Genomic DNA, 23,415 nt, shown 5'->3' with positions numbered 1-23,415 from the left:
TTTAAATATATTTTAAAAACACATCTAAGATATCCTTCCCTAGGTAAATAGATAAAATGGTACATCCAGACAATGTAATATTATTCAATGCTAAAAAGAAATGAGCCATTGCATCATGAAAAAAACAAAACAAAACATGAAAGAACCTTAAATGCACATTACTAAGTGAAAGAAACCAATCTGAATAAGCTACATACCATATGATTCCAACTATATGACATTCTGGAAAAGGAAAAGTTATCGAGACAGTTAAAAATATCAGTGGTTCCCAAGGGTTAGGAGAGAAAGAGGGATGAAAAGGCGGAATACAGAGGAATTTTAGGGCAGGAAACTATTTTGTATAATACTGTAATGGTGGGTACATTTTATTATGCATTCATCAAAACCCATATAATGACAACACAAAGAGTAAATCTTAATGCAAACTATGTATGGACTCTGGGTAAAAATGATGTCAGTGGTGTCAATCCAAGTTCATCGATTGTAACAAATGTACCATTCTCCATGTTCATAATGGGGGGGAGGCTATACATGTATTGGGGCAGGCAGTATATGAGAATTCTGTAGATTTCTCTCAATTTTGGTGTGAACCCGAAACTTCTCTAAAAAGTAAAGTGTATCTAAAAAAATGGAGGAAAAAAATACAGTGTCCTACTTTTAAAATCTTCCAAGGAATGGCTAACAGGCCTGGATTTACTGAGAATGTCTATAAACACAATACACAATCTTTTATGTCATTTAATATTTAAAAAAAATGACGTTAGGGGGGCCCTGGGTGGCTCAGTCAGTTAAGTGTCCAACTTGAGCTCGGGTCATGATCTCATGGTCGGTGGATTCGAGCCCCATGTTGACCTCTGTTCTGACAGCTCAAACCTGGAGCCTCCTTCGGATTCTGTCTCAGTCTCTCTGCCCCTCCCCTGCTTATGTCTCTGTCTCTGTCTCTTAAAAGTAAATAAGCATTAAAAAAAAAAAAAATGACACCTTAGGTGATTACTAACACATGCGAAAGTCTTAAAACATTTTCAACTTCCTATTTTTGTATGATGGGACCCACCAATGAACCAGACCAGATCTTGCTGTAAAGAAATATTTCTATTTCCTTAAATAAACTTTCCTCTGATGGGACAGTAAGTCTCAGGCTTAGTATATAAAAACCCCAAAATATTTTCGTCTGTTTTCCACCAATAAGCACTGGGAAGCAGAATATTTTTCTTTTCATTTTTCAAGAACATCAGAGAGTTTTGCATTTAACCTTCCAGGTAACATATCTATCTGGCTTAGCCTTGGTGACATTATGTAGGAATGACAGCAAATTGAAAGTTATTGTTCATAGATTCCTCAAAACAGAAATGGTAGTTTGAGGAGCTAATTTTTACTCTTGTTAATCATATTTAAGCAGGAAAAAAAGTCTATATTTATTATACTATGAATTTTAAAATATTTTAATATTTCTTTTTGTAATAATAAATGAGAAATCAGTAGAATAGCAAGCATGGAACCACTATAAAAATTCTTTTTTGAAGCCATTTATTTTGATTTCTTAAAATGGAAAGGGCAGATGCTGATATGGAAATATCTATTTTAGTTTTTATTAGACAGTAGGTAAAAATATTTCAGATTAATAGAAAATGACCTATTTCTACAAACAATGTAAAAAAGCCATTTTATAAAGTACTTTCAGAAAATATTTAAAAATCATAAAGCGATTAAATTTAACTTGATATCCTTTTAGGGTTGTAAACTGAGAGTTTATTACAGTGATCATGGGAGAACAGCCATGTGTAGGAGTTGGAGAAAGAAAGATAAGCTGACTTGTTGAAGTACCATGATTACTGGAGGGAACTGTGGTTAGTTAACACATGGCCTTTTTTCCTATGAGGCAATCAAGAAGAAAATAAAGGAACTAGGTCAAAGACACAAGACATATAAATATAGACTAGGGATTTAGTTATGCCATCTCAGATTCAGTGTAGTTTGATAAAACAAAGAGGAAAACTGAGAGTCAATGACTAGTCATTTGGCTTCTCTGATCCTCAGTTTGTTGACATAATAAGATAATGGTATTGATTAGAATATGAGAATAGCAAACAATAAAATAATATAAAGCTAATAGATCAATGTAATGTTACTGTGACGGTCACTGTAAAAATGTCCAGAAATTCCCAGATACTTCCCATTTGAAACTATCTTATTGTCAAGGGGTTTCAAGAAAAATAAAAATAAGAACAAAGAAAAATTACTTAACTTTCATTCTCTCCCACTGTACAAAACTTCTGTAACTACTTAATTGAAAGAAGTTCAGAAATTATAACAAAACACAGATACTATATAAAAATTTTCATTTTGAAATGTATACTCATATGTTTTAATGGGCAGTATATACATATTAAGATATACATTTGAGAGTGGGCTATTCCGAAATAAGAAAGATTAAGTGTGCTTCAAAATAATGCATATCTTGAAAATGAACATTTTATCTTTTGTAATTTCTATACTACTTCATTTTTATCTGGCAATGAAGTACTTGACGATGTTTATATAAGAGAAATAAATATTTATGTCTAAGCCACCAATTTTTTTCACTTTATAAAAACAATTTAACTTCCATATAAAGAATTATCATTTATGGGGCACCTGGGTGGCTCAGTTGGTTAAGCTTCCGACTATGGATTTCAGCTTAGGTCAGGATCTTATGACTAGTGAGATCAAGCCCCGTATCAGGCTCTGTGCTGACAGCGTGGAGAGTGCTTGGGATTTTTTTCTCCCTCTATCTGCCCCTCCTTTGCTTGTACACATATGCACACTCTTTCTCTCTCTCAAAATAAAAAAAAATAAATAAATAAACACTAAAAAAATTATCATTTGAACCCAGATTCAGTACTAAAACAAAAAACAAACGTAATGATTTATTAAGAGCACAGGACCTGGATTCTAAATGTGACTCTACATAAATTATTCAACTTCTTTAGGCCTCACTGTTCTCATCTAAAACATGAGAGAAATGATACTTACTTCTGAGAGGTTTTTATGAGGAGTGATTGAAATATTGCACGTATGGCATTCCACACAGCGTGTGACACAGTACACGTTAAAAAATAAAACCAAAGCCATCTTTGTTTCATACCTTGGGTGTGGATGAGCAGCGGACCCTAGTAATTTTCTACAACTTTACTCTTATGATGTTTAAACCGAATTACAGTTAATACATTAACCAAGGAGATTTAAAAAATCTCTTTAAGTATTTATATCTGCCTTTATAAACGTTTGCTAGCAATGGAAACTACTTAACAATTCTTGCATTATTAAAGTTATTAACTATATTCCTGTATTCTATTAAGATAATGTCTGATTACTTTGGCCTCCTACTAGTCATCGACATTTCTAAGAAGACTCTGGAACTAGTTTACTATGAAAGAAACAGCATTTAGTAGTGTTTCTAAATTATTTTTGCAATATGAGTCTACTGATGATATATTATTCATCCCCAAATAGAAGTCACTCAATGATTATACATTTATTACACTGAGACCTTGGATTTGATCAAGTTAGAAATGAAAACACACAAGGACATAAAAGATTTGTACCAGTAATAAAGAAAACACATATAACGAAGTTTTTCCTCAGTTTTCTTTATTACAACAATGGAGACACAGAGGTACAGAAAATAAAATGACATTTAATATACTATGAAACACATGCATAGGATTACACATAGTGCTGATATTATGTCGGGGTTTTAAATAAGAGATGATATTGAAGACAATACATTTATAACGCACATTTTTTTTTCAAGAAAATAAGCTATGATGAAAACAAATGCAATTAAAATGGTCAGAAACAGTCACTTTAAAACACAAGTGTTATACATAAAATCAGTGTAAGATGTGAGATAAAAATATTCTGAAAGAAGTTCATGAATCATGGATGTTACTTAAAATAGCAATTTTTAATTGCTTGCATTAAAAAAAAGATTAGCTAAGAGATTTATTTCATAGTATCCATTTAGTACACATACAGAATAAAAATAAATATGGTATAATTAAGAAAAAGATTCCATTTCTTAATATATGCAGTGTTCGCAATGCGTAACTGTTATACTTTTTATTAGTTAAAGTGGAATGATAAAGAATAACTTAATTTAACTTGAACATACACACATTAAGAAATTTTACAATATGCCTAAACTTAATACATTCAATTAGTTAATACTTAAAATGAAAATTAATTCTACTTGAATGAACCTATCTTTAAAAATTAGGTAAAATAAAAGTCCAGCAACGAAGCCATTGGGACATCAGTTTGCAGTTCAGATCAGCATAGATATAGTACTCTTACACATATGTGTTTTCCTTAGTTATTTCACTTTTTTTCAATTTAGGCTGTGAAATTAGTTAATAGCCACAAAGGAAGAGTGGATTACTACCAAAAATCTTTAAGCAGCTCATAATCTTAGATAAGATAATAAGACCAAAGGTATTTGGAAAACAAAGGATTGGTATTAAACTCCTATCTCTGTCTTATTTCAGAACAATTAAATTAGATTTAAGATTACTGAATTTTTTTACCTTAGATAAGAACTGAAATGTTGCTTAATATAGTGTTATAACCTTTATGTATTTCATCAAGTTTTTAAGTACAATAAATGAGAAATAATACTACAGCTTTATATTTAAAAGTTAAAAAAATGTTAACTCTAAATTTTAATTCTACCAATTTAAATAGTAAACCAGAAGAGATCAGGTTAATTAGATGTTAGAAAGATATTTGGTTTGTTTAGTTAGTTCTTAAAATTTACTTGCTAATGTCTTCTGAATTCTAATATAATTAGAATTATAGTATTAATAGTGATTAAATAATACTCTTTATTTTTTTATGACATAACAGCTGATTTGGAAATGGAATTTTTACCAACTTCAACTTATATTGAAATGATTTCAAGGGCTGTTTGTAGAATATTTGCATCGCCAATCATGTGAAATATGCAAATTTGAGCTATCCATTCAATAATGCAGAAAGGCATTAGCCTTTCTGAAGGTTTTCTGATATATATCCCTACCACGAATGCTAAGATTTTAAAATTTACCAGTTGATCAACAGAAAAGGAGTAGAAAAAATACACCCTATTCATTCATGGTCAGAAATTGAGAGGGAGGAAACAAAACCTAGAGGGGGTGGGAAAAAGAGAGAAAGACAGAGCAATAGAGACAAAGAGGAGGGAAAAAAAAGGGAATATAGGAGAGAGAAAGAGAATATTAGAGAGAATGAATTGGAAGAAAAGAAGAAAGGAAGAAGGAAGGAAGCAAGGAAACAAGCCAAAATTAGAGAAAACCTACTTCATTTGTACTTATTCAAAGGTTGGTTTGAGCCATAACAAAATACATAAAATGATACAATTAGATATGACCTTCATGATCTTATATCTTTATTCATTAAGTAAAATTACCATATAAGGGCTAAAGAAGATTATAAATAATATTTATTTACATAGTATTGTAACACACTATTTAAAGCTCTTAATGCTACTAATATCTAAACCAAAACCAAACAGGTGGAAATTTTCCGATAATTTTACATGACTAGAGAGATTTCTCGACTACTTCAAACTGAAAGTATTATACGTAACATTACCTAACAATTCTTGAAAATTAAACCCAGACAGACTTAATGATTGTATTGGTGATATAAATATCTTAAATCACCAAGATAATTTGTGATTTTAAAATTTACTTTTCCATTCTTAGGGTATGTATACCATATTAAGAAATAAAATACTTTTCAGATATCTAAAAGAGTTCATCCAGATCCCAAAAAGATTAATTATGTCTTACATACTGTATTTTCTTAAATATAAATGAATAATCATAAATCCATTTGACTCAAACTATACAACCTATGAAGTACTGCATGTACTTGTATTTTTAATTCTTAATTTAAAAAAATTCTGTGTATTTAATAGTAAAAACGATTTGCAATGAAATTATTTGTGCATGAATTCATTTTATATATACAACTAAAATTATACAAAACTGTTAATCCAATGTCCAGACTATATGTATTTATTGCATTAAAAAAAAACACTTAAGATACTTTAGGCTAAAAAAAAATTAAAAAAAAATAAAGCCATAAGACATATTAACCTTGTCCATGTCTACCACTAATGAATGCATATATATTCATTTGTGTAATTATTTGGAAACAGTAGGAGTGTAGCATTTATAAAATACAGTTATTCCCAATGACTAATATGAGAAGAAAGAGGATGAAAAATGGCCATTGACCTAAATTGCCCATGTAAGAAGTTTCGTAAGAAAGAATTTACTGCTATCTCCTAGGCATAGCCTGTTGGCATATCTGGCCCATGGTATTGGCAAGCCAGTGATCTGAGAAATAATTAGAGTTTTGTCTGAAGTAGAGAAAACAGTAAGACTAAATGATAAAAGGAGACAAGAAGATAGACAAGTAAAGAGCTGAGAGGAGAAAAACAAGGAGATATTCATGTTTCTAGAAGAAGTTAATCCTTATGCTCCATATGTGGATACAATAATCATCCTTAAGTAAATCAACCTAAATTTATAACCGGTATAATATGATCAAAACAAACTTCTGGAATGATTTAATATTTGGAGATATGATATACACATCAACGGACATAGACACATACTTCTGATTATATATAATGATTAACATAAAACTTACCTTAACACACAGTTCACATTTTATATGTTTCAGGCAAAGGATTTTTATTTTATTTAAACCTATAGATAGATACTAATTAGACTGTCAGATTACATGGTTGCATATAACAAAACTAAAACTCAGAGACTTAAAAAGATAATTTAGCAACATTTATATATTTATTAAGATTTTTTTAATCTGAGAAGGTAATTTATAATCTCTAAGGTCTCATTTATTGAACTGTCTTAGCTGTACTGTTTAGAATTTTGTGCTTTCCTATTTCCCGTGGAAATAAGCTAAACACAGAGCTTGTATGTTAAGATGTCTGAAGATCTATTTTCAAGAATTTATGCATATCTCAGAACTGTAAAATAACTGCTCTTCTAATCATAACATTTGGTCAAATGAAATATTACTTATTAATTTCAGGATTAAAAACTTGATCTGGGGCACCTGGGTAGCTCAGTTGGTTAAGCATCCTACTATTTCAGCTCAGGTCATGGTCTCATGGTTGTGAGGTCAAGCCCCACACTGGGCTCCGTGCTGAGCCTGGAGCCTGCAGCCTGCCTGAGATTCTCTCTTTCCCTCTCTCTCTGCTCCTCCCCACCCCTAAAAAAGAGTTCAGGAAAAAAAGTTGATCTGTACTGAGATGTTTACAAAGAATAATGAAGAATTTGATAAGTGTAAATAATTATGCTGAGACGATAAATTTTTAATTTTAGATTCTTTTCTCAAGTGTCAAAATATCACTTTAGGTACCATGTAAGCTTGACTTTGAGCATTCTTCATACCACTGTTGGTGACTTTGAGTCGTAGAATGTTAAATAAAAAAAATCAACTCTGTTATCTTATGAAAGAAATATTCCATATTCTCCACAAAATTATGTTGCTATCATATACTAGCCGAAATAATTTCTACCAGACTTTCTTTTGGAAACATTTATCTTCTTGAAAAGGTCCAGTCAGATTATGGTTAACAGGAAATATTGTTCCTCGAAGAGTTATTGGAACTCTTTTCTTTCCTAGCGCTTTCTACATATTAGTAACCAACAAATCTACATATCTTCTCCAAAAATAGACATACTATGCACTTATATAATTGGTTAATTAATAATTTTAAAATGTTGGCTATGGTTATTTTAAAAACAGAACATTCCCCAAACTGTATAAGTCTGGAAATTCCTTTGTCTCAGTGGAAGAGAAAGGAAGGAAGCAAAAGCATGTTTAATCTGTGGCTGGGTTACTCCTGCATTCTAAAGGTCTGTTGCTAGGTGAGAAGAAAAAAGGACAGTAGTGGACAGCAGAGTTTAGAAAAGATAATGACAGACTACTAAAGAGAAGTCTAGCTTTAGATCTTATATTATAGGATCCTGTAGCTATTGTTTTAAGGAGTAAAAGAATACTTTCATGAAACAAAATAAATAGTTTCTGATGAGTGAATCTCAAAGCCCAAAATCCAATAATTTAATTTCGCACATTAGTATGGTCACTCTTGTCATATACATAAACCTGCTTGCTTTCTAATTGTCCTGAATGAGTAGTAAGAATCACTTGCTAAGCAGGGTGTGGTTAGAAGTGAAAAACACAAAACACTTCTCTCATTTATAATGAATGAAAATTGAACACTAAAATCATTGCTTGTGATAATCTCTCAAATATAGCTTCCTCTGAAAAATGTAGTAACACCTCCTCATCTCAATTTCATCTTCTTGCAAGCAGTAGCTAAAATATTTGCTTCTCTCTCTGGTCTTTACAAAGAAACTGACTCTTTGTGTCCAGGAAGTTGTAATAAAGAAGTATGCATATATGTTGTGAGAAAATCAATACTCGATGCCAACTCATAGCACAATCCGTATCCAGTGAACAGAGTGCAACTTTTTAAACATATTCATATTTAAATTACTAAATTGGATATTTTAAAGTTAGTGTTCAAATTTAAAAAAAGAAAACTATTTCATTTTTATTTCTTATGATATTTTAGGTCAAAGAAATGAAAATAGGCAGCACAGTACGGATACATATCTAATATAATAAAAGCTATTAGCTTTTGTTGTATATAAATGGTAAACACCATGAAATTTTATAAACGTCCATAAAGTTGGAAATTTACATTTAAAAGAATAACAATTAAAACCAATATAAAAGATCCACAATTCTACATAATAAAATACAATGTATGGTCATGGATATTGAATTATTTTTGCAAAATAATCAAATGAGAGAAGATTAGATGTAGCAAATGCTTAAGTTCCAAGTAAGAGTGACATGATATTTAACAAGGTCAACTTTAGAAACTAAAGGAAACTTCAGAATGAAGCAAGTTATGCAATGAACTGCATCCGGGAAGAAACAATCCTGATTCTATTTCTTTCAGTGATTTTCTGACAAATTATCTACTTTAAAGGTTGACAATTTGGGGAAGGGAAAATAGGCTAATTGTTCATGAGTGAAATACATGCATAATTAGTTGGACCACAGAAAACTTTCATCATAATATGAGATTAGCCTTGTAAATTTGCAGGGCATAAAAGTAAATATCATATAACAACAACATTAAAACATCCAAGACAAACTGAGGGCTATAATGAAAGAAAACCCAGCAGCATTCAGCTGCCATGACTGGCTTCCATTTTCGCCTTTATTCGCTTCACAGCATTTATCTGCATGACGGAAATTGTTTTTGAAAATAGAATAAGAATAAAATAATTAAGGAAAAAAAGAGTAGAGTTACAACATGAAAGTAAAGAAAAAGAAAAAAAGTGACAGTGGGAAAGAAAAAAAAGAGAAAATAATTAATGCAAGATTTACACAAAGCCATTACAAATTCCTACAAAAAAATTATTTTGATACAAGAAAAAGAATGGCTAAAATCTGTATACAACTTTTCTAAATAGTTGTCACATATTTAAAACATAACTGAGTCTCAATATTAATAAAGTTTATTTCACATAAATCAGACAGTTGTTCTGTCATTGATTCTTTAGAAATAAGTATCTTATTTATTCTCTATTGAAGATACAACTTATGAGTGAGAAGGCACCTGTCATTTCACTGTGCTACTGGTAAATTCACATTGCTACTGTAAATATGAACTCATCATATTCTATAATGTTTACAGATATTACTTTTTGCTACCATCATATCTGAGAAGAAATATTTAATAAAAGTAGTTACATTTTTAACAATGAATAAACTACCAAGATATATCCATGAAAATGACATATTCATAACGGAAATTTGCCGTAAGGGTAGAAGCAAGGAGCATTGACCCAACTGACCATAAGCATGGTCTAGACATATGTCATTGTACCACTTTAAAAATAATTTTGAGAACAAAGGATCATGAAAATATACTTTTTCATTATGTGCTAAATTCAAAGGAATATTGTTTTGGGTATAGTGTTAATATTTAGCATTGACTGAGATTTCCAAATAGTTAAAATAAAGGTCTCTCCAATTTTAACTGAACTTTAATTTCACCATTGTTTTAGAATTTCTCTAATGTATGTTCTGAACAGATCATAAATTTAACTTTAAGAAAACATGTTTGCATTTGCCATGCACTTGAATGTGTTGTTTTTGTGTTCATGTTGAGTTATTCAGAACTGCAAGGGTATACTAGTGTGGCTTGGAACTAGACTGAGTGCCATCAAAATAATTTTACTGTACAGTTCATTAGAAGTATAATGAAAAACACCATGTAAATACACACACACACACACACACACACACACACACACACACACACCCCTGAACATTTTTAACAATTTATTTAGTGGTGGTGATTTATATAATTTCTTTGTCAGCTTCTTATATTTGAGGAACTCTCATAGATGCATTACATGCTTGAATTCAGATGATAGAATTGTTTTACCATCAGATCTAAACAATGCATGAATGGAATTGTTTGTCATCAAATAATATTGATAATGTTAAAATTAGACATGTGTTCAATTCATAGCAACAAAATCAGAAAAAGGAAGCAATTACTAAAAGAAAAATGGTCTTTTTTTGGTTAAAAAAATGGTATTAAAAATGTCATAAACCAAAAGAAATGGTGGGAAATGCTTTTCAAAATAAATTCATCTCCAAGGATTTTTAAAAGAGTAGTATATTTAGTAATAAAAATTACAGAATGAATCAATAAATGTCATTTTATCAGGTTCTTGTTTATAGATTTATAATCATTTTATAAGAATTAATTTGTCATAACTATTCAATATTCTCATTGTTTATAAATAAATTAGATGGAATTATGCTGTATGAATATTCCAAAAGGGAATACAATTGTGATTTTGCACTCTATTTCTATGTAAATCAACAAATACATCTTTCAAAATAAACACGTTTAGAGTGAAAATGAGAAAATATTATTCATCACAAAGTATCTTTTAAATCACAATAATAAACTATGGAGAAATGTGGTATCCACTAATGTACATGCATAGAAAAACCATTATTATCAACCTAATATGTAATATATGAGTTTAAGGTGAGCATATTGTTAAAAAAATAGCTCTTCAGCCCAATGAATACATGTACTCTATATTTAGCCTGCTGCTTACCAAAAATTAAATACATGGAATGCACATAAGCGATGACTTTCTAAATTCAAAAGCCCATAAACTTATTTAGACAATATACAATGCATGCTACCAAAAATGAATTAAAACTAAATTGATTTGTGAAGTTCACATCTTCTAAAACTTGAATAAAAACACTTAAGGTCTGCTAGTTTATTACAGAGAACTCATTTCAGATTTGAGCTTGAATTTATAATATTTATTTTAAAATGGAATAAGAAATCATAAAGCCACAAGAATAACTTTGATGAAGATGAAATGATGAAGATCATTTTCCTCATTTTACCAATACGTAATTCTAACTCTATAGGATATTGTGGGTGTAAAGGCTCCCAAATTCACCATCACCCATCACAGTCTTTAAAACCACCCCATGAAACCTTCTACAGCTAAACTGAACAATTTTTAAACTATAAAGGCATGCCTTTAATGTGGCTTTCCACGAGGCTTTAGCAGTCAGTGGATTCTTAAAGATGAATTAATCTTTTATTATTTCTCCTTTTCCAGGAAGTGGCTAATTGCTTTGTATCAACAACACAGTTTAATGGGGGAAGAAATATGTCTCCTATCTTCTCAGATAGCTTTGTCTGACTTCTCCTTGACCACATGATCTGCTTCATCAGCTGTGAAACACATTCCAGCTTTTTTCATCCTAAAGTCCTTCTGACACTGTTTCCCCTCCCTCCCCTCTCTGCTCACCTTCATAATTACAGTCTTCTTATTTTTCCAGGAATTCTACAACATCTTACTCTCACTGGGTATGGTGGTGTGGTTTCCTCTTCCTGTGTAATATCACAGTTCCTTTGGGCACAACTCTTAATCCTCTATTACTTAGTAACCCAAGAAGTACACCTTGAACATCGATGCTGCGCTCATCACCCTTCTAGGGTGACATCAATGAGTATTTCAGACATCAACTCTTTTTCATAGAGATAAGGCATTACTCATTGTGTGATTTTATCCTCACCCAGGCCTCAAATACCATTCACCTGTTAATGTTATCACCATAATGTATATTTCCAAGCTATGACTGTCTTCTCATCTTTATACACACACATATAACTACTACTTGACATTTCAAACTTAATGGATACCAAACTGAAAAGAAACTCAAAAGTCATCAATATCTACTGAATTGAATCTATTACACATGTAAGCTTAACCTAAATACACATTGTGTCCAGGATTTATTCATGGCTTTCTTTTTCTACTGCCATCATTATTTTTTCAAGCATTCCTGTTTATCCATCTCTTTCTTTTACCCATATGAGCAAGATAAATCTGTCTATAATGCCTATCTATTCATATAACACCCCTGTTTCAAACTACTTCTTACTGTCTTTAGGATCTCTTTTAAAAGTGTTTATGTAGTTTTCAGAAGACCTGGGATTATCTGGGTCACAGGTCCCTCTCTATCCTTATCTTTGTTCACACGGTTCCAGGTTCTCTTCGGTAATGTTTTTTCAGTTCCTAAAGCAGATCAATTTCTTTTTTCTTTTAGAGATTTCTTCCATATATGACACCTTCCCCAGAAGGCTCATTTCCTGTGGGTTTCTTCAGGAAAGGTATTTTCTAAGGGAACGCTTCCCTTGCCCCTACCTAACCGCCCCCCCTACCATCACAAGTTAGGTATAATTGCCAACCCCCTCATGGCAGCATATGGCACCAGCCTGTCTCTTAGTTGTAATTGTTTAGTGGTTATTCCAACGCTAATTTTATGTCTATCTTCCCTACTAGACTGTAAAGTCTTTGAGGGCAGGGGCCAGTTTTGTACTTTTCACAGGTCATTCCTTTATACTCATTTCAGTCCTTGTCACAAAGCAAAACCCCAATAAATATCTGGAACAAATGAATGAATTTTACCATTGAAGAACCAGAAGTAACTTGCTTGGCTAAGAGGAAATGCATATTGAGAGAAATTAAGTGACAACAGCAAAGCTGAAACTATAAACCATAATTCTCTCCATTTTCCTTCTAGGTACTGCCTGCCCACAATGTGATTCTGAAATTGGAACAAAATATGTTTTTATAGTAAATGTATCATAATATATCTTAGATATTTTTGTGCCTATATATGTATGTTTGTGTGCCTATATATGTATGTTTGTGTGTGTATAGATATGTATATATATACAAACACACAAACATACATATATGTATATATATGTGTATATATACATATTCTTATTTACTTACCCTATTGTCCATACCTATTTTTGTTTTTTATTAACAATATTTTTTAATAAAATAGTAAGGACTCTGGAAGTATAATATAAACAAACCTGTCTAAAATTGATTATTTGTTTTACAGTTTGTGTTTTACTTATAAACTGTTATTAAAATGTCACCTTCTAACTTCATACAATATTAATTTTTATCCTGATAAAAACAATTATTTCCTCCAAACACATGAGCTAAATTAAAGATTTAGGAAAATGGGAATACACAGTTGCAATCCACCTTTGAAGATTCTGACTCAGATTCAGAATCATATTTATATTATGTTGCTGATATTTGCATAGAGGATAGTTATTACAAACATAAAACATTATAATTGTAGAGTTATTGATGTATCAAACAGAGACAATGAACTTGAGAGCATATTCAACCATTCTTCTTGGGTCTATCATCTTATAAGGGTATTGGATTTGTCATATGACTAAGTAGCTCTGACCTTGAACAGATCCCTTAACCTTTCAAATTTATATTTGTAAAATGAGTATAAGTCTTCCTTGTTCAATACAGATTCAGAGATATATGAATGAGATAATGGGATAATAAATGCAAAAGTGATTTGTAAATCAAAAAAAAACATAACATGATATCAAAATTAGTTCTAGATGCTCCCAACTTCCTACTTTCAAATTATACTTGGAAGCACTTATTAATTAATGTTACCAATACAAAGCCAAAATATCAATTATTTTTAAAACATATAAGCAACAGTAATTATTTTATAATAGAAAGATTAACTGTATAAAGATGCTTTCAAGTAAAAACAGATGTGTGATATCACAAAATCATAATAATGAGATTAATATCCATTTGAAGTTACAAAAGTGTTAAAGAGCATGACTGAACTGACAAACTATTTTTTCCCAGTATCAAAAATGTTATGTACCAATACTGATACTCTAATATGACTTCAATAAGCCATGCTTATGAATATGCTCCTTTCAGCTCTACATATATACATATGAAGACTATATGTATGTTACATACATTTATACATATTTGCATAAAATTTACCTGTAAATATTACAGATATATTTAAAGGATTGATAAATGTTAAAATATAACCCATGTGACAACTCAAATAAGACTACAAATCAGGACAAATTCTTGCACCTTTACCTCTATAGCATGTATCTGAAAAAAAATGTTAATATCCTTCCTGTGGACTTTGATAGTATTGCTAGCATATAATCACGGAAGCACTGTTACTTAATAAAGGCAGAATCCACCAGGGTGCTGTGAATACCAATATAGCATGTCCTGCAATGTTGTGAGCCTCCTTGAAACTCTAGTTATAGTTTTTTTCTGGGGCTACCTCTGTGGCTGTTTCTGCCTTACTATGTGACTGATTCTATCTTTCTAAATTCAACTTGTTTGATCCGTTATGGATGGTGTCATCATCTTTGACTGCATTTTCCCAAAAGTGAAGGACCAGCCTTCACGTGTTTGGTAGAGATGTTGTCTTCTCTACAAAAGATTTTCTGGTCTCAAAAGAAGTCTTTCATGTTGATTTTTGACACTTCACTCTTACCTTCCATCCTGTCCCTCTGTTCGTTCTCTCCTCACTACTTCAACCACTGAAATTGTCATGGTGTATTTACAAGTTAATAATAACCCCGTGGCAAGAATGATTTAGGAAATCTTGAGTAAGACATGTCACAATAATCATGATTGGAACTCAGAATTTACACTTCCTTCTATAAAATTATAGAAGAAATATATATAAAAATATCTTTATATATATACAAAGATACATAAAATATTCCTTAATTGAATATTAAGGAAAAATCCACAGGAGTTGCAAAAAGTTGGTATGCTATTTGTTTTCATCCTAAGAAAGCATAGAGTTTTGCTTACCTTTAATAATGTTGGGCTTTGGTGGCATGCTGAACTCATAGACTGTCGGTTCTGAATATCCCAATCTGTTGGCGGCTGTAATTTGAACTTCATACCCCATTGTCCACTGTAGATGCTCCAAAATAATGTGGTCTTTATTTCCCTGAACCTTTTTCTCTAGCCACTGATCTTCTTTATCTTTCTGTAGAGGCAACACAAATATATTTTGTAAATACCCATACACTAAAGTTGTGGTTTTTAAAAAATTTAATTTATCTTCAGGTGGAACAAATAGTTTTATTAATAACAAAAAAGATATTTTGCCATTGACAGGGATAAATAAAGTTGCTTTATCAATTAAATCATTTCTAAGAATTTTCTATAAAAAGTGTAATGTTTTTATTTTAGCCAAAGGGTGATGATTTCATAATTAAGTCTTGACAATTCAGTGGTTGATAATTCATCTTTGTTGATTTTATTTTTATTTCACAGACATCAGTTTGCTGTTTAGCCACTTTTTGACTGTTAATAGTCATATAAACAGAAAACATTCAACATGATTTATAGAAAAAGCCTAGTATATCCATTAAATTAATTGCCAGAGACTATTGTTTAAAATTTGAGGTGTGTGTTGGGGGACATAAAATGTAGCCTGGATATTTTTTATATATGTAATTTACCACTAGTATTTTTATTATTCTGGTGTTTTAGACTCATAGTATAACAACATATAAGAAAAATTATTACCTGTTAAAAATGTTACTAGCATCAGAAAAAAAAATGTTATGCTCCGCTTGAACATTCTACACTTAAATCCTGATTCTTTTTCTAAAATAAATGCTTTAAATAACATATTTCAATTACCCTTTATTTGAAAAATATACTATGATTATAATTAACACAGAAAGAGTTCATATATATATAATTTAATGAATTATATATAAAGATTATATATATGTAAAGAGTATATATATATATGTATATGTATATATATATATAATTTAATGAATTAAACAATTTTAAACAATGTTAACATTTGGTTGTGCCATGTTAACCATTTAAACACTGGCAAGTTCCTTAACTTCTTTGCTTTATTTCTCTCATCTCTATTACAGAATAATAGTAATCAGCTGCCTTTGTCAGCTTTCATATGGGAGCAGTGAGGAAAATCAAGTACTTTGGATAGTACAGGGCCTTAGGGATCATAAGCACTTAACTAATGACAGCTATTATTAAGGAGAACCTATTTTCATAATAACTGTATGAAAATAAAATAATATTTTTCTACAATGATGTCTTTAATAAATCATTACTGCAATTGTAAACTTGAATTTCCCAGAGACATGATTGTAAGTAAATTAGAGCCTGGCCATATTAATAGATAGGTAGATAGATAGATAGATGATAGATAGATAGATAGATGGTACATAAATGACATGTAGAAAATATTATATCTTTTTAACCTCAGAGACAAGCCCAGTATTACTTTATGTTGGGCCAATATTTTACAATGTGTCTTTAACAATAAAGCATAACAATGTTTCCCGCATTTATGATGAAAAATGAGGATTTATGCTCCAAAATCAAGTTAAATGCATGACTGCATTAAACTGATGGACTACAAACATGAATTATCCAATCAAAGGAGACAAGAAGACATTATTATTTTGATGCCATACAATGATTCTATTTTCCTACTTATTTTTGGTTACATAGAAGTTTTTTAATTTTTTTTATTTTGCACCACCTATTACAAAGCCTATTTTGATATCTCTTCTAAAACTAAAGATACTAACACCCCTAATGAAGCCATGGGTTTCAGGAAAGCACCTAAAAGTTTAGGATAAACAAGAAGCATTTCCTTTGCTTTTGAAACTTATCAATGGGTTAAGTTTATATATTGTTTTCCAGTACTATTTAAGGTATTATGATATGTACTGAAAAGGCATTGGAAAACCGAATAGTTTGGGCCAGGATATTTGTAAATTGGAAGTCACTAAATGACCAGTAAGGCTAAGAAAAGAAGTAAGGTGTGCTTTTGAAATGCTTAGGACAGCTGTACCAAATAGCCATGATTTTCCCAACACCTTTCAATCCATTCATCAATTGTTCATTCAGCCTTTATTGGGGAGTGGGGCTATACTAGAACTATGAACACAATAGTGAAAAAGACATATACAATACCCTCACCTTGGAGTTTACAAGCCAGTCCAAAATAAAGACATGAGCTCTTTGAAAGACCAAGGATGCTCTGGGAGCATTAAAGAGGGAAATACAATAGAGTACAGGGACTAGGAATGTCTCCTCTGGGGAAGTGATGTCACCCTCAATGGAAATAACAAACTCCAGTGCCATTTTTCATTTGTCTTAACCTACTTAATAAAAAGAAGCGATCTTCTTTCACAGAAGTATAGATGCAAAAATAAACACAATGACTGAAAATCTCAGAAAGATGCACAACCACTGAGAGATATAAAAATGTACACTATAGGTTCATTATTTTCAGTAAATGTAAAAACACTGTAAGTATTGACCAAAAACCTAAAGCTAAAAACATTTATTCAAAAATAATTTTAGATGATATTATACATATATGTGCATATACATATACATCCATACATAGACACAATAAAATCTATATAACATAAAATCTGATTATTCTACACTGCATATAGGAAGGAGGGGGTGAGAAGCAGGTGAACTGAAAGGTTAGATAAAGACAAGAGGTATACAAAGGAGTAGAGAGTTTCCCCTATAGCCTTCATTTTATTCCAATAAATTCCATAAAGTCTATGTAACTATTTTTATTCTCATCTTGGTGAGAATGAATATTTTTGTGAAGATTCAGAATGAAGTTTTGCTTTGAATCTTAGTGGAGATGTGGATTACCCAGGATAAAATTTATTCTTCAGAGGGATGGATAGACTTCATGTCCTTCACATAATCCTAAAAAAGCCTATTTCTGGGAATTGAGAATTTGAAGTGAAACTTCCTGACAAGCACAAGACATGCAGATAGTCTCTTCTGAATTACCCATCATTTAACTCTTAATTGTTGAAGCCCTTAGCATGATAAATTAAAAGCCCCTCCATCACTTTAGATAGTTGGACTGATGGCATAAGGAACCAAAGGGAGTTCTAATATTTCCCCCAATTTAAGTCAATTTCATTTTCCATTCAACATTAGACAAGGAGGCTTTTTAATCCCCTAATTGCTATTCCCAGGGAATAGGAAAAAAATTAAAGTGGGTGTTACCAAATACTCCCCTAGGTATCAAAATCTCAATTATCCATTTGTGGAGTGCCTAATTTACAGAATTTAAATGCCTAGGGAATAATTTAGGATAATCTAGTTGCAAAATGTTCCCCTAGGTAACTTAATGAGATGATTTGCTGAATAGGGCTATTATTAATAAGCCAATTAAATGTTGAAGGGCAGCTACTGAAAGAAAAATGGTCATTTTGTTTTGATATAGCTTCTCTTAAGCAATCTTTTTTTTCTTTTTTTTTTCAGAAAATAGATAGGGCCAAATGACAGTTAAGAGCTTTCTTTAATAGTTATTTTAAAATCGTAATATCAGCATACAGGGAAATATTTGCCATCACTGTATGGAGAGGAGAACTGAGAAGAGATAAAAGAGGGTTTTTTTGTTTGTTTGTTTTTTTGTTTTTGTTTTGTTTTGTTTTGTTTTTTTTTTTGTACAGGACTCCTGACTGCTTTTATTTATAACAAGAAGTAATTCACTCATCCTTTTTGAAGTCTCAGGAAATATATTGGCAACATCATCTTAAATTAAAACTAAATAAATATAACAACAGAGGACAATAGAGGAGGTGAGCTTATACTAACTAGATTGATTTTAAGGTTCTTGTGACTCCCATGTGTTATGCTTTAAGATTTTCTGTTTGCATATAAGGTAGTTTCTGGTTCCTGGATTTCCTGGTAGCAATGATTCAGCTATTCAATACTTATATGACTTTACAAAGGGCCCCAGAATTCTCTACAGTTCCATTCATTACTCTGAATATGAGAGAAGTGATTTAGCAATCATACACACACACACACACACACACACACACACACTCATGCATGCACACATACACCCCAATGTGATTTGAAAAGATACAAAATTTGGAGAGTTTTAGTAAAGTTTCAAATTCTGCTTTCTTTCCTTTCAATTAAAGTATAATAGGCTCAGATTGTAATTTCTCGGAGTGCCTGGGTGGCTCAGTGGGTTAAGTGACCTACTTCGGCTGAGGTCATGATCTCGCGGTTCATGAGTTAAGCCCCACATTGGGCTCTGTGCTGACAGCTTGGGGCCTGATTTGGATTCTGTGTCTCCTCTCTCTGCCCACCCCCAACCCACTCGCTCTCTGCCTCTGTGTCTCTCTCAAAAATAAATATTTTAAAAATTCCAATTTTTCTTTTCTATTATCCTAACTGATTCAAATTGCCTTTGTTTCATGTCTTAAAGCTTGATAAAATTTTGTAAACTGGACCCTACTACTTAATCTATTGCTAGTCTCCATGACCCATGTGTTTCTTTGGGGAAAACTAAAATCTGATTTTCTTATTCATCACCTTCTGTGTTCTTATAACCCATAAAAATTCACCCAGTGCAAGTTTTTTTTTTCTCTTGCATCCATTGTTTCTCATATTTATTAATCTAGTTATACAATTACTTAAAATTGTTCAACAGAGTCTTATTTACTCATTGATTCATTGATGCATTTATTCATTCAGGTAACAAGTAGTCTTTTTGAAGTTATCAATATGAGGATGAATAAAACCCATCCTCTTCACTAGCAGCAAAGAAAAATTATCAAAAAGCTTAGGAGTCTTTAATGCCCATAGTTATTATTTGAAAATATTTCAAACTTATACTGATGGTTTTAAATAAATTTCAGAGTACTCACCTAAACATAAGCTAATCATAAATTCTTAATATTATTGATAATTAATCAGAAAATAAGTTATCTCAACAACAAGAATTCAATTTTACATTTTTTTTATTTTAAGACCTTTTTCAAAATTATCTTTTCCTGTCTATGGCCATTGAGATACAACCTTCCAGACTCCAAATAGCTTAAGAAGGTCAATTAATACTCAGAAACATATGCTAGAGCACTGTTGCTAGTCCCTAAAGTAACTTCTTCACAATTGATTTTAAGCAACCAATTTTCTTTAGCCCTTCTTAGCTCAGGAAATTTATTTAATGTGAACACTAAGTGATAGTTATGATCCCACAGCTATCATCAAATTAGGAAGAAAACAGTGAAAAACTCATGGAAGCATGTAAAAAACTATTTATTAAATTATATGGAGTTACATTGACTCTACAAAATAGATGCAAAATATTCTGTACATAAGGTAACTTCTTTTATTTTTCCAAACACATTATGAGATTAATAAGCTTGTCTTTATTCTCCAAATACATGGTTTAATCCTACTGACTTACTGTTGGAGACATTAATTTTCCCAAAGAATCCACAGAGACATATAATTCTGCTTTTACCACTCTAGTTCTATTCTAATAAATTCTGTCTTTTTAATGAGTAACTGAACAAAGCCATGTGCTCTATCTACTATATGATAACATAGAATAGTATGTGTTTCCTCATCTACATTGTTACACATTCTCTACATTAGGATATGACTTGTCTTGTCCTCATCCCCATGAAATGAAGCTTCAATAATTATATTCAGTGTTTGCCATAAATCAACACTCGATCTTGTTGTTTCTAGATTATAAAACATCTAGTCCCATGCACATGGGGAGTTGAAAGATAATGTCTAACAAGCAGTCAAGTGAAAAATCCTTATGATGTTGCTTACTTTCTAAATTCCACTATTTGGTTTCCATAGAGGTTATCCAATTAAAGCATGCACTGCATATGGATATATAATTTTTCAAGTTATTCAACTGCAGTTTAGTCCACTGTGGAATGCATGGAGTTTGACAAACAAATAGATGAAGTGGCTTGGAATCATACAAAGAGAACAGATGATTAAAAACCTTTCTGAAATCGTTACTATTTCAATACAAGTGCAAATACCAAGGCAAATACTGCTACAAATATCTAGCCACCAAATCTTGAACATGCAAGTTTTTAAATGTGAAGAAGTAATCTGTTGAGAAAGAAAGTGTGGAGAAAACTATTCCTTCCTAAAATCTGCTATTGTTTGGCTATAGTAACATAATCTACATTGAATTATGGAATTTCCTACTGGACCTGTAAAGCTTGAAGTTTATAGGATGGAGAAGGAAGAAGAGGAAGGAAAAAAAAGTAGAAATATGGAAGCTATTTCAATGTGTGGGAGTAGAAAGCATACCATAAATGATATGGAAAAGAGAAAGTAGATCAGAATGGCTGTACTTTGGAGGCACAGAGTTGGCTAACTGAAGTGAGATGGGACAGACAGTGTCTGAGGGGCTGATATAATCTCCATAGGCAGATTCTAATTCAACCCTTAGTGCTGCAGAACTCTTCAGATTATAAAGTCTTATGTTCTGATATCTGTTCCCCATGCCCATCAAGTTACCCACATTCTGTAAGGTTCAGTTTGCCCATTAAAAAGTAATAAAAAGTATTACTTTATTTTTTGGTGCAGTCGACACACAATGTTATATGCATCTCAGGCGTTCAATCAACATAGTGATTCAACAAGTTTATACATTATGCTATGCTCACTGCGGGTATAGCTACCATCTTCCCAGACACATCACATCTCTATTACAATATCATTGACTATTCCTTATAGTGTGTCTTTTAGACCAGTGACTTAGTCATTCCATAACTGTGTTTCCCACTTCCCTTCACTTTATTAGTGGTGTGTGTATATATATATATATATATATATATATATATATATATGTGTGTGTGTGTGTGTGTATATATATTATTTATATATATATATTTATATATATATATAATTTATAAACAAATAAATAAAAATAGATATTCAAGTGTGAGAAATGCCATCCTTGAAACACAAAGGGATGGAGAGGAATTACTTTTATAAATCTTGCCATAGGAGCCTAAAATTCTGTTGCTAAAACAGTGTTCCATCCTAAAGCACTAGTAAGTCTGATAACACAGTCATTGATTGTCAGTCAATGGTAGCTATGTTTTAATTATGCAACCAATTATTTTCATTATGATATTTAAAAACAAACCCTCTAGCACTTTTTCAAAGTTAGAAAGGGCTGGGGATTGGAAAGAGGAGGGGTATGGCAAGACAGAAGTAAGATGGAATTGAGAAGGGACTGAAACCTTCTTTTCCTGGTAGGGTAAAAAATGATATTTAGTAAATAGCAGAAACAGGGCTTTGCTACTATTAGTTTTGGAGGGGGAGAGAAGGGAAAAAGAATTGAAGGTACAAATTTATTGAAAATCAAATTTGTCTGTGTTCCAATTTTAATCTGCTCTAGGGAACATTTTTGGTTTCAATAATGATCAGGGACACAACTGGCAATATAAAGAGTGGGGGCAAGGATACTAAACATTCTGTAATGGGAGGTAGATATCTGGATGGCCCACTATTCTACTACTCAAAATGCCAATACTGTGTCTTTTGAGATACACAGGAGTCATGACAGGTAACCATTGTTATGAACTGAATTGTGTTCCCCCCACAAATTTATATGTTAAATCCCTAACCTCCAACGTGACTTTGTTAGGAGATGTAGCTTTAAACGTTTTTTTAACGGTTATTCATTTTTAGGAGACAGAGAGAGACAGAGTGTGAGTGGGGGAGGGGCACAGAGAGAGTGAGATACGGAATCTGAAGCAGGCTCCAGACTCTGAGCTGTCAGAACAGAGCCCGACATGGGGCTCGAACTTGTGGACTGCGAGATGATGACCTGAGCCAAACCGACTTGGATTGGACACTTAACCAACTTAGACATTTAACCGACTGAGCCACCCAGGCGCCCCTCCAATATCCAACTCTTCAGAAAGGATATGTCAAACTTCACCTTTAGGTAAAAATTACATTTATAGAAAATATGTTAGACATATTTTTATAACTCCTTATTGCATCTCAATGTTCACCATGGAATTTTATTGGGATTACCTACAAATTC

The 23,415-nt window shown here is 31.7% G+C and overlaps 1 protein-coding gene across 1 annotated transcript in view; it reads right to left on the bottom strand.

Moving 5' to 3' along the window:
• Positions 1 to 23,415, bottom strand: part of NCAM2 (neural cell adhesion molecule 2) — a 215,915-nt gene that overhangs the window by 26,527 nt on the left and 165,973 nt on the right. The window contains exon 13 of the mRNA XM_047099839.1: positions 15,351 to 15,531. Within this exon, the coding sequence (XP_046955795.1) occupies positions 15,351 to 15,531 (181 nt within the window). The remainder of the gene's footprint in view (positions 1 to 15,350; positions 15,532 to 23,415) is intronic.

The sequence above is a fragment of the Lynx rufus genome, unplaced genomic scaffold (genome assembly GCF_022079265.1).
Source record: "Lynx rufus isolate CCGP_SWC_20201006 ecotype Redwood Valley unplaced genomic scaffold, mLynRuf1.p SCAF_5, whole genome shotgun sequence".
Taxonomy (NCBI): domain Eukaryota; kingdom Metazoa; phylum Chordata; class Mammalia; order Carnivora; family Felidae; genus Lynx; species Lynx rufus.
Note: the sequence above shows the minus strand (reverse complement) of the source record. Positions and strands in the feature narration are given on the sequence as shown.